The 13,326-nt window shown below is 37.8% G+C and overlaps 3 protein-coding genes across 5 annotated transcripts in view; all 3 read right to left on the bottom strand.

The window, feature by feature from the left end:
* zcchc24 (zinc finger, CCHC domain containing 24) overlaps positions 1–810 on the bottom strand; it is a 40,791-nt gene extending 39,981 nt beyond the window's left edge. The window contains exon 1 of the mRNA XM_039672297.2: positions 334–810. Coding sequence (XP_039528231.1) covers positions 334–570 — 237 coding nt within the window. The 5' untranslated portion in view covers positions 571–810. The remainder of the gene's footprint in view (positions 1–333) is intronic.
* Positions 811–1,161: 351 nt separating this feature from the next.
* LOC120479789 (piggyBac transposable element-derived protein 4) lies at positions 1,162–8,126 on the bottom strand. 2 transcript variants are annotated; one of them, XM_039672568.2, is made up of 4 exons: positions 8,002–8,126; positions 7,313–7,829; positions 4,226–5,182; positions 1,170–3,045 (listed from the first exon to the last, which is right to left on the bottom strand). In XM_039672568.2, exons 2-4 carry the CDS (start codon positions 7,728–7,730, stop codon positions 2,255–2,257), a joined length of 2,166 nt encoding a protein of 721 aa, XP_039528502.2. In that variant the 5' UTR covers positions 7,731–7,829; positions 8,002–8,126; the 3' UTR covers positions 1,170–2,254. The 2 variants fall into 2 exon arrangements, with proteins under 2 accessions (XP_088973230.1, XP_039528502.2); XM_089117104.1 differs by lacking the exon at positions 7,313–7,829 and having other exon boundaries at positions 1,162–3,045; positions 8,002–8,104.
* A 526-nt stretch (positions 8,127–8,652) lies between these two features.
* On the bottom strand, positions 8,653–13,234 carry paox (polyamine oxidase). Of its 2 annotated transcripts, none has more exons than XM_039672564.2 (7): positions 12,946–13,234; positions 11,314–11,806; positions 10,984–11,183; positions 9,879–10,134; positions 9,688–9,800; positions 9,371–9,525; positions 8,653–9,235 (listed from the first exon to the last, which is right to left on the bottom strand). In XM_039672564.2, the coding sequence occupies exons 1-7, from the start codon at positions 13,103–13,105 to the stop codon at positions 9,089–9,091; spliced, it is 1,524 nt and encodes a 507-aa protein (XP_039528498.1). In that variant the 5' UTR covers positions 13,106–13,234; the 3' UTR covers positions 8,653–9,088. The 2 variants fall into 2 exon arrangements, with proteins under 2 accessions (XP_039528498.1, XP_088973231.1); XM_089117105.1 differs by having other exon boundaries at positions 13,154–13,215.
* Between the last annotated feature and the right edge of the window lie 92 nt (positions 13,235–13,326).

A 13,326-nucleotide genomic window follows, 5' to 3' on the forward strand; every position in this document is an offset into this window, starting at 1 on the left:
CTACGCTTTTCGCATAGTATAACTTTACTAAATAAATTATTACATTAATTAGGCCTATAGCCTAATATATTAGCCTGCAATATAATTGTTACAAGTTTCCCATGACAAAAACGAGATTAGCCTACGATAAAAAATAAAATAAAAAAAGTGTAAATCACCCAAAGCATCGGTGTTTTGTACAAATGTAACCAAGTTGGTGCCAATTTAGTCGCGCGCTATATTTGACATGCATCAACTGCGCTTTACATAATAAATCCTATTACACTCGACCGTTATTTCCATTAACTTATCCCCCAAAATAAAAGAAATGTAGGATGACATAAAACAAATTACCTCATTTCTCTGCAGCTGAAAGAAGTTGTTAAGACAGTTGGAGTTGAGAGAGGAGCTCAGGTCATTGGCAGGAGTTTTGCTGTAGTTCAGGTCCGGATGGGAAGAGTTGGGCTCGGGTCGGAAGGCATCGAAAGCACTCGTCTGATGCGTGTCTTGTAAAGAAAGGTAAACCCAGTTAAGAAGCTGTGCAGGCTGGTACACTGAGGTACTGGTGTCTATAGCAGACAACAAGCTCATGTTGTTACTATAACTTTTAATCTTCCACTATTGCTTTTGGAAAAGGCAAACTTGTTCAGAGTCTACAGTGAATGCGGCGTCCGGTTTTCCACACCCAAAAAAAATCAGCGCTTCTCTCTTCTTCCAGCTTAGACCCTATTCCTTCGCTGGGATCCGTGTCCCAGGTTTATATTTACACAAAAGTCATCGCTCTGACATGTCAGAATAAAAAGTTTTAGTCCGCTGTCCACGGCCCGTTATCTCGCTTTATTTGCACTGTACCAGCAAGGCACTCATTGAATATTCATATCGCGTCTGCGCGCGTCATTGTCTTAAACAGCCAATCAACACTCGGTGTTTAACATAGTCTTGTATAGGGACAACCTGTTGATTACTGGCTATTTTCTAACATGAACAGAATATTCATGTTGACGACGGAACCTATTTAAAAATGCAACTTCTTACAAAAAATGGCTTAGTTCGCGATTTTATAGCTTACAATTGTTTTAATTACTATAATAACTATTTATCAACTATTTCATAAGCATTTTAATGATATTTAATAGTTTTACTCCTATGCTTAATATTAGAGGAAATAAAACCACTAAAACGCTTTAGAAAATCCCCCTCCACAAAACAAAAAATTTGACACCAGTTCATATGAAACAGGTTAGTATATGTGAAACTAAACACCTTAAGGAAGCCAATAGGCTGGTGTAAGCAAATGGCTTTGTTTATTTAACAACAGGGGTGAGAGTCTTAAATGATGATGATGACCCACAAACAGACCCCAGAGAAAATGTGCCTTAAAAACACCTGGGAAAAAAAAAAAAAAAAAGATAAATCAAATATTAGTTTAACAATGAACATTTGTTTTGAATTTAATCCACCACACTGAAGCACAGACGTATTATATAATTAATAGCTATAAGAAAGAAAGAACATAAAAGTTGTATTTTTCTGGACTAGAAGGTTTTCAAAATAATCTAAAAGACTACAACACAAGCTGATTATTTCAACATTTGATTAACTCACCTGAAGTTTCTCTTGGTAATCTTGAATCGCCAACTGATTTTTGCTCCACCATGTGGCTTTGTTAATATACTCGACTTGTCCTTTTGCAGACACTTTAGAACACTTTATTCACCAAGCTGATTTAAAATGAACAGCTATTACCCACAATATGTTCAATCAAGTTTAATCCATAAAACTGTTAAATATCAATTAATTCAACATTGTATATAAAAAGATGAATGTCAAATTTACATGGTGCAATTAAATATTAATTCAAAATTGAAGCTACAGTCGTACTCATATTTTTGGCGTTGAGAATCGCAAGCATCTTGCGGAAGAACATTGTAGCCGAACCTACTTCTCTGTTTATGACTATGACGAATTGCGCAGGTACTGGGTTAATCCACAGTGGTACCACCCGTTCAAGTCTAAAATAGTCAGAATATCAACAATTATTATAGGTGTACTAGTAATTCAGGATTAGACAAAGACACGGTTTGGAAAATGGATTCATGATGTACTCGCTTGCTTATTATATTACGGACTGCAGCTTTAACTCAAATATTTGAAGAACCCATATTTACAGTATGATACACATTGAATCTTTTAAACAAAATCACTTCAAAAATCTTTTAGAAATGTAACTTGTCAAAAATACACTCATTATCAATACAGAAAGACATTGAAACTGCTAAGGCATGCACTGGTAGCAAATCACTACCATGTGACTGTGATCTCTGCAGACAGGTTTACTACATTCACAACAGTGGCTGCTCACTTTTCTGTCTCTTTTAGATCGACAGTAATAACATCTCTTTCTTCTTCTTTTCTGACAGCCCTGTTCTTGGATTTCGTGTGTGAAAGTGACAGCTGACAGCGATGTGGGCACCCCACATCTCCCCATGGCCTCAAGGATGTTCTTGGATAATCCATGGCTTTCTTTGCGCCTATGAATCTGAGGCGCTACAAGCTCTTTCACCAGCTCTTTTATGAACATCCGCTGGGTGTTATGACCACTTCCCATGAAGCTAGGGTGCTGAGCATTGAAAATGGAGAAGGAGTTTACAATGGCAATATTCAACATGTTATACCACAACAGCATGGGCCATCTCTTCGTACGCCGCTTGCAGGCATAATTGTTGGCCATTTGCTGAACATTGTTGACTCCTCCTTTGGTGCGGTTGTAATAGTGAAGGACCTCTGGCTTGTTTTTAACACCCGTTTCATTCAGTGCTTCGCTGGTATGCAACGTACTTAAAAAAATCTCAGCCTTTTTTTTTTTTGGTACATAGCTCACCATGGACACATTGCCACAAAAACCAAACTCAGAGGTATGCAGCGCCCGTAACTTGGATGGCTTCATAATCGGTGGCACATGTGGATTCTTATGGTGAAGGGTCCCAACCATGGTCAAGTTTTTCTCAAAAAGAATCTCTGCCAGGGGGATACTGGCTAAGTAGCTTTCTATTGTAATGTTGAGACCTATCATGAGAAACAAACATAAAAAAGCAACAGTTAGGTAACACAAAAACAATGATATGGCAGTGTTTAAGGTTCAGGGCTGGTATCTAGAAGGCTGCAGGTTTGATCCCGACAATAAGTGAACTAGTATGAAGTTATGTGCTTTTGAGAAAGGCAGTTAAGTGTTCCAAAGGGTAAATTTAGAGATAGTGGCTTTGGATCAAACCGCCAGCTAAATGGCTACTTCCTGTACCACTGTTTCCCCCACTGCTGAATCTTAAGTGCATATAAAGTATATAATATTTTGAAAAACTATTACAATTTTCTAAATGTTTTCTCCATTCAGCTTGATGGAGTTCTGGTTCCTTGCAACTGTCACCTTTAGCTTTTGGCTTGCTTAGTCGGGGACATTCATTTATTTAACAATATTCAGACTGATCTCATGAAATTGCGGGTGTATGTCACGCCAATTCGTATTTCCATTTTTGGCGTGCTATCAACACACATAATCGCTTTTCAGCGTGTTTATGAACCCCGTTGACTTAGCGTTACATTACTGTATATATAAATATATGACCTACCCCAACCCCATCCCTAAACCTACCCGTCACTGGGGTTAATAGCATTTATGAGTCTTCCCCTACCATCCTAGGAAAAAAAAATATCGCTCCCCAGATGTAGATCTACATTTTGCTTCGTTTCGCTCGGACATTTAACGGCGAGTACATGCACACGGAATCACTCGGGTATTAACGGCGTGTACATGCACGCGGATAGCTCAAAATGTGTATAGATAACACGCCACTTGACTTGAAAGTGGCGTGTATGTTTACGCAAAAGTCATGATGTCATGTTGCAATATTATTGATTTGCCTGCCTTGACACCATTATATGAGAACTGAACTGAGCTGGATGATGAAATCACGATTTTCCCCAGAACGGCTATATATATAAATGAACTAAATTAAAAACTTAATTAATAACAACAAAAATAAACCATCACTGAACATTCTTAAGCTGGACTACGACACAAACTTTGCTGAATTATTTTCCTGTTATGACTGTAAAGGCACTTTTGATCAATTTAATACATCTTTCCTGTATATGTATCAATTAAAAAAAAACTGATATTGAGCCTTATACTGGTAACACATTATTCCTTACAAATCACAAAAAGTTGTGGAGAAAAAAAAAACAATACCTTTTTGCTGAAGTCCACTGGACAACCTCAGAACTGTGTTCTCTGCAAGGTTCTCTTCAGTCTCTTCTCCTAGCTGCCTGCCTGTGTAGATGACAGCATCAATGGCGTAGGGAACCTCGGCATCGCACATCCAAAAGATTTTTATGCCATACTTGGTGGGGAGTCTTGGCCAGTGTTGCAGAAACTTGCATCTTCCCCGGAATGGCACGAGCTGCTCACCCACAGTGACACAATCCTTGGGGATGAACCCTTTCCTACAGTTGATCAGGAACATGTCCCACACATTTCGGAAGGCTGCCAAGTGGTCTGATGCCTCTCTTAGCACTCTGGTTTTCTTATCATCAAACTGCATGCATCCGTGAAGGTCTTCATATCTTCCAACAGACATGGTAGCTCTAAACAGTGGGTTATGTAACGGATCCATAAACAGTTCCCGTACTGGGACATCACCGTTTCTCTCCAAACCGATGAGAAGGCTTAGACCAATAAAGGCATTTAGCTCTTCTTTAGTGACCTTTTGCCAAACTTTGCCTTTTGTTGACGCTGCTCTCTGTCCACCAAAGTTGGTGCATTGCACGATTTCATCAATGATGTTATCGCTTATGAAAAGTTCCCAGGCATCTTTAGGTGTCACCAGTAAAGCCCCTAGTGCAGGTCCTTGACAGCTCTCTGAGAAAGTCCTGGTGTCACTTTGTGGAGGATATTTGCTCCAATAAGAGTCTCCTTTGCTCCATCGACTAAAGCGATTTTCACTCTCCTCCTCATCACAGGATTCCTCAGATGAGAACTCAAAGTCTGTGAGGAGAGTTTTCTGACCCTCTGCCACATCTGGGACACTGCTGCTTTCTGGGACATCACTATCAGAGATCTCCGATTCTAAATCAGGGTCAGCAATGGATTCATATTCTTCTGTTAGTGAACCTGTAACCTCAGCCTTTTGGTGCACCATGGACAAAACTGTAAAAATATAAACACAAGCACAAACAGTTACATTGGCATAATTAAAATTACAAGCAAATTCAACATATCAATGGTAATTATTGATGTGATTTAATCTTGTAGCACAAACAGTATATCATATCACTTACATGATTCCACCTTAAAACACACATTCAACTTTCTCTTTTCTCTTGCACAGTATAAACCGATCTGATCCAATACACTACATATTACTTCACACTAAAATTGTTTTCAGAAGATGCAACTTTTAATATAAAAAGACATATCCTTTTTGTAGTCAACATTTAGATTTGAACAGTCACTGGCTGCATATTGGGCCTTTGCTTACTCAAAACTAAAAGTGAAATCAGGAGAGGTCATAACGTGCAGAGTTGGCCTCCCTCTGGTGGAGAAATGTTAAAATAATAGCTCACTCCAACATGAAGAAGTCATTTCAAACCAGTATGATTTTCTTTCTTCTACAGAACACAACATGAAACAATTTGAAGAATATTTCAACTGCTTTTCTTCTTACAATGCAAGTCGGTGGGGTCCAGAATTGACTTTCATTGTATAGGGGGAGGAGTCTTCTTTTGGTTTCACAGAAGTCATACAGGTTGAAATAAAATTATGTCCAGTAAAAAAACAAATATATATATATATATATATATATATATACACACACACACACACACACACACACTACTGTTCAAAAGTTTGAGGTCTGTAAAAAGTGACGATGTTGAATTTTTTGAAAGATTTTGAATTTAAATAAATGCTGTTCTTTTGAACCTTCTATTCATTAAAGAATGCTGAAAACAAAGTAACACTATTTGCCCATAAATTTTAAGCAGAACAAGAGTTGCACATCGATTTAATAATCTAGATATAGATTTATTAAGAATCATGCGACACTGAATACATGATAAATTATATTTTATCATGTATATTATTTATTATTATATCGCAAAATCAGTTCTTACTATTTTGATCAAATAAATAAAGCCTTATAGAGAATATGAAATGCAAAGAAAAACAAAAAAAATGTTTTACTGACCTCAAAATCTTGATGATACATAGAAATACAGAATATAGCGAAATTACATTATATCCAAACCATTACCATTCTATCAATAATTCATTCAATGAAGGTTTGTTTTTACAGTGTTGATACTTCATATGATAAACAAATAAGCAGTTAATTTTATACTGATTTGTCACATTTAATTCTTTTGAACTATTTCTTTAAACACAAATTGTCAGAAAGAGAATTGAGACTTAGGTCTGCAATCCCCTAATATTTAATGCAAGCTTGCAACAGAAAGGTCACAGAAACCTGCTTTTAAAACATGAAATATATTTAATAAGCAAGAGTATGGTCTACTATAAATCACTGGACAACTTCATTAGCTGGATTCTTCGAGAGTGGAACAAACTCATCAATGATTCAATCCACATAAAAAAATACATTAAAAAAAGACCCGCTCAAATCCAATAACTTTTTAAGCACATTTTACACTTTACATAGGAAAATCATCTTCCTTTGAAGAAGGAATAAAAAAAAAATTTAGACCCTTTTGTTGTTATATGCCAACACACATGGACCCTAGTCAAGATGGTCTTTCATATGCAACCTGTAACTGTACCCATATTTGTATGCTTTACCACACACAGAGCACTGGAAAGGTTTCTCCTTGGAGTGGGTCCGTTTATGTTTGTTAAGTATGTAAATGCGTTTAAAACCTTTCCCACACTCGGAGCACGTATAAGGTCTCTCTCCAGTGTGATCTCTCTGGTGCACCCTTAAGTCATAGATGTCAAAAAACCTCTTCTCACACTGGTCACACGGAAAAGGCCTGTCACCGGCATGTCTACGCAAGTGTATTTTCAAATAAGAGGGCTTAGCGAACTTCATTTCGCACTGATCACACGTGTACGGCTTCTGTCGCCTGTGAATTTTCATGTGATCCGTGAGAAGATCTGACCGCTGGAATTCTTTCCCACAGGTTTCACAAATAAATTGGTCTTCTTTGTGCTGTTTAATGGATGTTCTGGTTTTACCTGATTTCTCTGGATGGTGTGTGGCATTTCCCTGCATTATTAAACATTTGATTCCTTCACTTGACACATTAGAATTCGTTTTCTTACTCTGCTCAGTCGGACATCTCATTGTATGGCTTGATGCATTAGTTGCTTTTCTTTTTCCTTGTTTGTCTGTATGTTTTTTTCTTTTGCTTGATGAACCAGTTCTTCTGTTTGGTTTATCTGGAGAAGTGTGTGAGTTTGTTGCGATTTCAAGGTCTTCATCCATCTCAACTGGAGGCATTAGGCCATCTGGTAAGAGTTGAAGGCCATGGTCCAAAATCTCCTCCTTGACATGTCCAGGAGAACGCGGAAATGTTTCTAGTTCATTCACATCAAGCGATGAGGAGTCATATTGATCAGGTTCCACTTTAACTTCTATTTCTGACTGAATGAAGTCTGTTTGCAATCCATTTTCACTTTTTAAGCATCCACTCACTAAGTGCTGTGAGATTGCTTCTGCAGATGGCAAACTTTGCTCCATTTCAACAAAGTCTTTTGATGAACAGATTTAAAGCTCTCATTCAGCTTTAGTAATTGTTTTTGAGACTGGACATGAATCCCTTCGAAGGCTGAACCAGAACTATAACAAAAAAAGGCAGTTGTTAAGTGCTCTGTTGAACGATGAAACCGTGGTAAATAAACATTTTGTGACATCACCGCAAAAATAAAACTGTCATTGTTTCTATTTAGTTTTGTTTAGGTAACAAATAAACAGAAATGTTGCAGTTGCAGGAGTGTGGCAGTCCACTCACCAGTTATTGGCATTCAGGAAAGTTACTTTTATTGTTGTCTATTGGAAAGATAAGGCATATTTCCATCGCTGAATCTTCTTCTTCGGTGGCTTTGGTGAGGAGTTGAGAAGCAACTACATATGTGCATACCGCCACCTACAGGGTGGGTCTGACAAAAACATTACATAAATTCTAGGTTAAACAAGAACGGATTCCCATATTCAAGATCAGTTTTAAAATACTTTTTGTTTTACAGGCTCCTGGTATGAAATTTAACTCGAACTAAAAAACTGCATACTGTGAAATCAGCACATCCCAAAGCTCATTCTCCCCTGTTTGTGCACAAACAAAAGAATTATCCACACTACTCATTTTTATTTGATTTTGCTTTGCCTTAAGTGGTTTGTATTTAATGTAAATACAGTTATGGTGATATTTGTAATGTCCAAATATTTTAAATTAACAGTAGGGCTACTAGTTACGATGTTTCCTTCCTTGATCTAGGCCCATCTCAAGAAGGGGTATGACTTCACCTGACTGAACCATTTTGATGATCTTACATTAGTGTAAACATGACCATGCACAATTTCAATGCAAAATTTAACCAGGTAAGCTTGATTTATTTTTAACCTCGTTATATTTTAAACTATAAAACACAAAACAAACACACGCTTTGTGAAGTATTAGAAAATTTCTTTAATATAAAAAATATTTTCAGATCACAAAAAACAATTAACATTTGTGCAAAGTAAAGGAATTCAGAGAGAAATTATTTGTAATTTTGACACACTTGCATATCAAAAACTTTTTATTCAACAACGTTTCGGTCTCCTCTTCTCTTGGCATATTTTCGACAGATTTTTTTTTTTTTGGTTGTTTTTTCCTACACACCTACCAACTGCAGGTGTGCGACGTTTTTTTCATAAATCACAAAATCATCATTTGTTGAACGAGCTGACTGAAACTTAACACGTCATGCAGTACATTCATGATGCTTTAAATAATTCAGTTATATGATTTCCTTCTATTCCCCTTTTAAGGCACAGAATCAGTTTTAATGAAAATGACTTTTGTCAATCCATCCAGCTATTCAGAACTCAAGCAGTTTTCACAGTTTAGATGAGAATGACCCAGAGGCAGGAATGTAGTGAGATATAAGACGTTCTGCTTCTCTCCAGCCACTTAGCAGCGCTCCATGCACTGTTGAGAAGAAAGACCTGTGTGTGGCTTCTCCTGCAAATAACACCTGCAAAGGCTGCAAAAACAAAGTGTCATTCATGTTATAAGATATTATCAATTAAGTAATTTAAAGCAAGTTTAAGAGTAAAGAAAGAAACAGCATATAACTCAGAAGAATGAAGTACAGATGCTTGGCTAAACATTGACAAACCTTAGAATTTGAGCCTTTCAGCGGCAACGGTTCAGCAAGGTTATCGATGTCATATCCTGAGCAACCTTTGGCCACATAGCTGTAAGATCCACAGGAATAGGGATCATGGAACCACTGAGATCTTAAAAGCTTCCTTGGTGTAATAGTTGGATTACCTGAAAAGTGTTATAAAAGACTGTTTATGTATACATTATTTTCATGCAGTCACAAATTTACACAAGCATTAGATTTTATTTTTAATTCAACATTTCGCATATGGTCTCTGACTTTTGGACTCAACGATATCCTATCAACTCGTAAAAAATGTTTTTGTTTACCAGTAAATAAGCGAAGGACCTGTGTGACTGTGTGCAGCACTTCAAATTCAGACAGAGTTTCCATGTACTCTGATTCCCGCCCTGCAATCCATCCACAGAGCACGTATCCATATCTGCACAATGCAACGTCAGAAAATCATTCATAATGGTTTAAATGGCAATATGGAAGAAAATTCAAAGATTATGTTTACCTCTCTGTGGGCTTCAGCACAGTGAACCCACTCAATTTTCTAATCCAGGACATCTTAACGTCTGAAACAACATCCGTAAGACGGGTCTCGTCCTCCCATACGAGATAGATCCACTCACAATCTTCTTCCCAGAAAGGTTGCTCAAACTCAAGAAAGATCTTGTTATTGGTACCAAAGCCCATTCTCTGGATGGAATGCAATTTTTGCAGTGGAAGTGGAGGACTTAAAAAAGTGTTCTGGTGCTTCTTCAGGTACCCTGTAATGGAACAGCACATCAGATGAATGTGCAGAAAGTAATAAGAATTTATAAACATTATGAAAATTATTTATTTTCATTCATGATACAATGAAAATCAATATAATATAAAGAATACAACTTTATAATAAAAAGACAATTATTTATATTAACCTATATTAAATGAAAGTTGTCAAGTGACAATGAAAATAAGAGAACCAATAATCTGATAGCCATGTTCTAATACTCTTTAGATATGGATTTTACAAAATGTCAATGGGAAAAATGAATGGGAAATTTACTTCCGGCACCAACGCTCTCTCGAGCTGTGGGCGGGACTGTGACGCTCTATTAGGTGATACTGCTTTCGGGACGGGGACATGGTGGGAGAGGCGGGAGATAGTCGGTTCGGCCCCATTCACCAGTAACAGTGGATTATCAGCGAATCCCAGTTGTCTCCGATGAAAGTTTATACAACTATCCCGTGTAAAATGATCTCTACAGAGGCGGGTCATCCTCAGCTCTCCATCAAGGTTGGCTCTTCACAAAAATAATCCACCGCTTCTTGATGTGATTGTTTTTAGGAAATTTAAATAAAGACGAGTCGAGTTCTGGCGGAAGATTGAACTCTGACCCTGACGCATGACGTAGGATGCATAAACTAGGCGAGAGTAGACGCATCTCCAGTTTCAAACAAATAAAGCTGGGCAACAAACTCAAGCTCCTCTGAGTCCAACATTTCTCTTTAAATGTTCTCGTTTGTTCTTGTTGAGAACATTGGAGTAAATTATGGGATAATTTTATTTTAGGTTGAACTAACCCTTTAACTATGCGAACAAGTCATGCTAAAGCTGAATGTACTGTGCATACCCAGTGGGATGGTGACAATTACATGGTCTGCTGCAAACGTCTCTCCATTAACACATTCAATCGTAATGGGAAACAGCATTCCTTTAGTGTCTGGTCCATTCTCAGTGTAGTTCCAGTGAATGCACTTCACTGGCTTGTTGTACGAGACTATGTCATTGGGAAGTTCCTTCATCATGTGATCAATTAAACCTTCATAACCTCTAGGTGGAAAAAGAGTGCATGGACACATTTAGAAAACTTAAAACGATTTAAGAAATAATTGTTGCAAATGGATATTTGAGACCCTTGATTCAAAAATGTACAAGAAAGGCTCTAAGACTGATCACTCACTCTGGGAAAATGCAGTCCAGTCCTGGAAGAGTCTTATACGTGCCAAAGGCTCCCAAACCAACATCATCCATTGTGTGTGTTCCACTGACACAGCACTCCAGCTTGAGCAGTGTGTTTATCATGGCCATTCTTATCGCAGTGTTACCCTGGTCCTCCTTCCACTCCTCCTGGGCCAGCCGTTCAGCCTCTGCCTTGATAAACTCCCCAACACTCGGCAGAGGTTCTCCACCACTGTCATGGAACTGCTGGCTCCTTTCCAGTAAGTTCATGAACAACTCCACCGCTGGCCCCATCGTCTCAGGCCCCAGTTTCTGACCTGAACTGGTAAACCAGTTGGGAGCAAACAATGGATGACCACCAACGTCAATGGCCTGGTTTTCTTCAGACATGGATTCTTTGTCAAGGAGCTGGTAGTCACATGCCAAACGAAACACTGGGTTTTCTTTCGAAGGGCCATGGATCCAGTTGGCGCCAATCTCTACAATGTTATGACCTTGAACAAAAGAAATAAATTTGATAAAAATAAATGTGACGGGCATAGATGGAGATTTTTCTCAGGGTAGGCCTACATTCTAATCTTGGCAACAAAAAATCTACTGAATTGAATACACCTGTTGTGCCTCAATCATCAATAGTGAAACATATTGTCACATTATATAGAAAAAGTTGTCACAATTTCAGCATAATGTAAACATTAAACAATTATAATTGAAACAACACATGAAACAAGCAAAACATTTTGTGTGTGTGTGTGTGTGTAAATTGTGGCCAGGAAATATTGTAGTTATTAAAACTACTTGTAGAAATATTGTCCGACTAACTTAACTGTCACAACATTCTTCTACAACAACATAAACCAGCAGAGCTAACCGAACAAAATGGATGAAAAATATATTTTTAGTATTAAAAACAAATTATCTAACGTTACGAAATCAGTTACAAGTTAACTGTGCTGCAGATATTCTGTATCATAGCAACGAAAAGTCTCAACGGAAAAACGCTGCGCTGCCAGAACGCTCTCAAGCGAAGCGCCCGAAGAAAATCATAAAAGTAAGAACCTTTAGCGCTACGCACTGTATATGGAACCCCTAAAATGCAATGCATGTGAATGATCACAAAATTTAAGATATGGGGGTTAAAAATGTAATTAATCAATATCAGACAAAGAGTGCCATTTCAGTTTTTATCCTCCAAAAATCAGCATGATTAAAATGTGATAATAACTTAGTACTACACCAGTTTAATAAACAATAATTTAATCACAACTGCAAAATGTTGCAGAATAATAGCCTATAAAGAACCTTTGCGCCAAAAGGGTTCTTTCTTGTCATAATCATAATTTGTTTTGCATAAAAGGTCCTTTGCAGTTGAGTAAAGATCCCTATAACCCCTTTTTCTAAAAGTGCAACGTTTTCAGCTCCCTAAACACACGGCCCTAGGCGATTTCAGCTGGCTAAAAACGCTTTGGTGGACTGGGCACAAGGCCTAAGAGACGGTAGATAAGAGAGTCATCGGAGTCATTCGATGATGACAAATTACCAAAAGCTCAATGTCCTCAACAGTAATTAAAGAAAAATAATTTTCTCAAATTTGAAATCATAACTACTGCAGCCAACATGACAGTAACGTTACCCAGTCTTCCCGTTCGTATTCTCCCACCGCTTCTTGCAGTCGCTTCTATGATGTGAACATTATGAAACCCGTGTTTTAGTAGTTTCTGAGCAGCACCAATTCCCGAGATGCCGCATCCAATTATAAATATTTGAGAATCACGTGCTGAACGTAGTGCCATTGAATCTGTTTGTGCAAGACTATAACGTTACCAAAGACAAAACGTTACCCTCTAAATGAAATGGCAGTTCCGACAACTGCAGGGGAAGTGTGTGTGTGTGTTGTGCGGTGTCGTGCTCCTCCCCTATTCATACTTTGCACGCGACGTCACAAGTGGCAGGAAAGAACGTCATCAACTAGTAAACTAATTATGGCAAGCCATTTTAACTTTTATTCATTTCC

The sequence above is a fragment of the Pimephales promelas genome, chromosome 11 (genome assembly GCF_988280905.1).
Source record: "Pimephales promelas chromosome 11, fPimPro1.hap1.1, whole genome shotgun sequence".
In the NCBI taxonomy this organism is placed as follows: domain Eukaryota; kingdom Metazoa; phylum Chordata; class Actinopteri; order Cypriniformes; family Leuciscidae; genus Pimephales; species Pimephales promelas.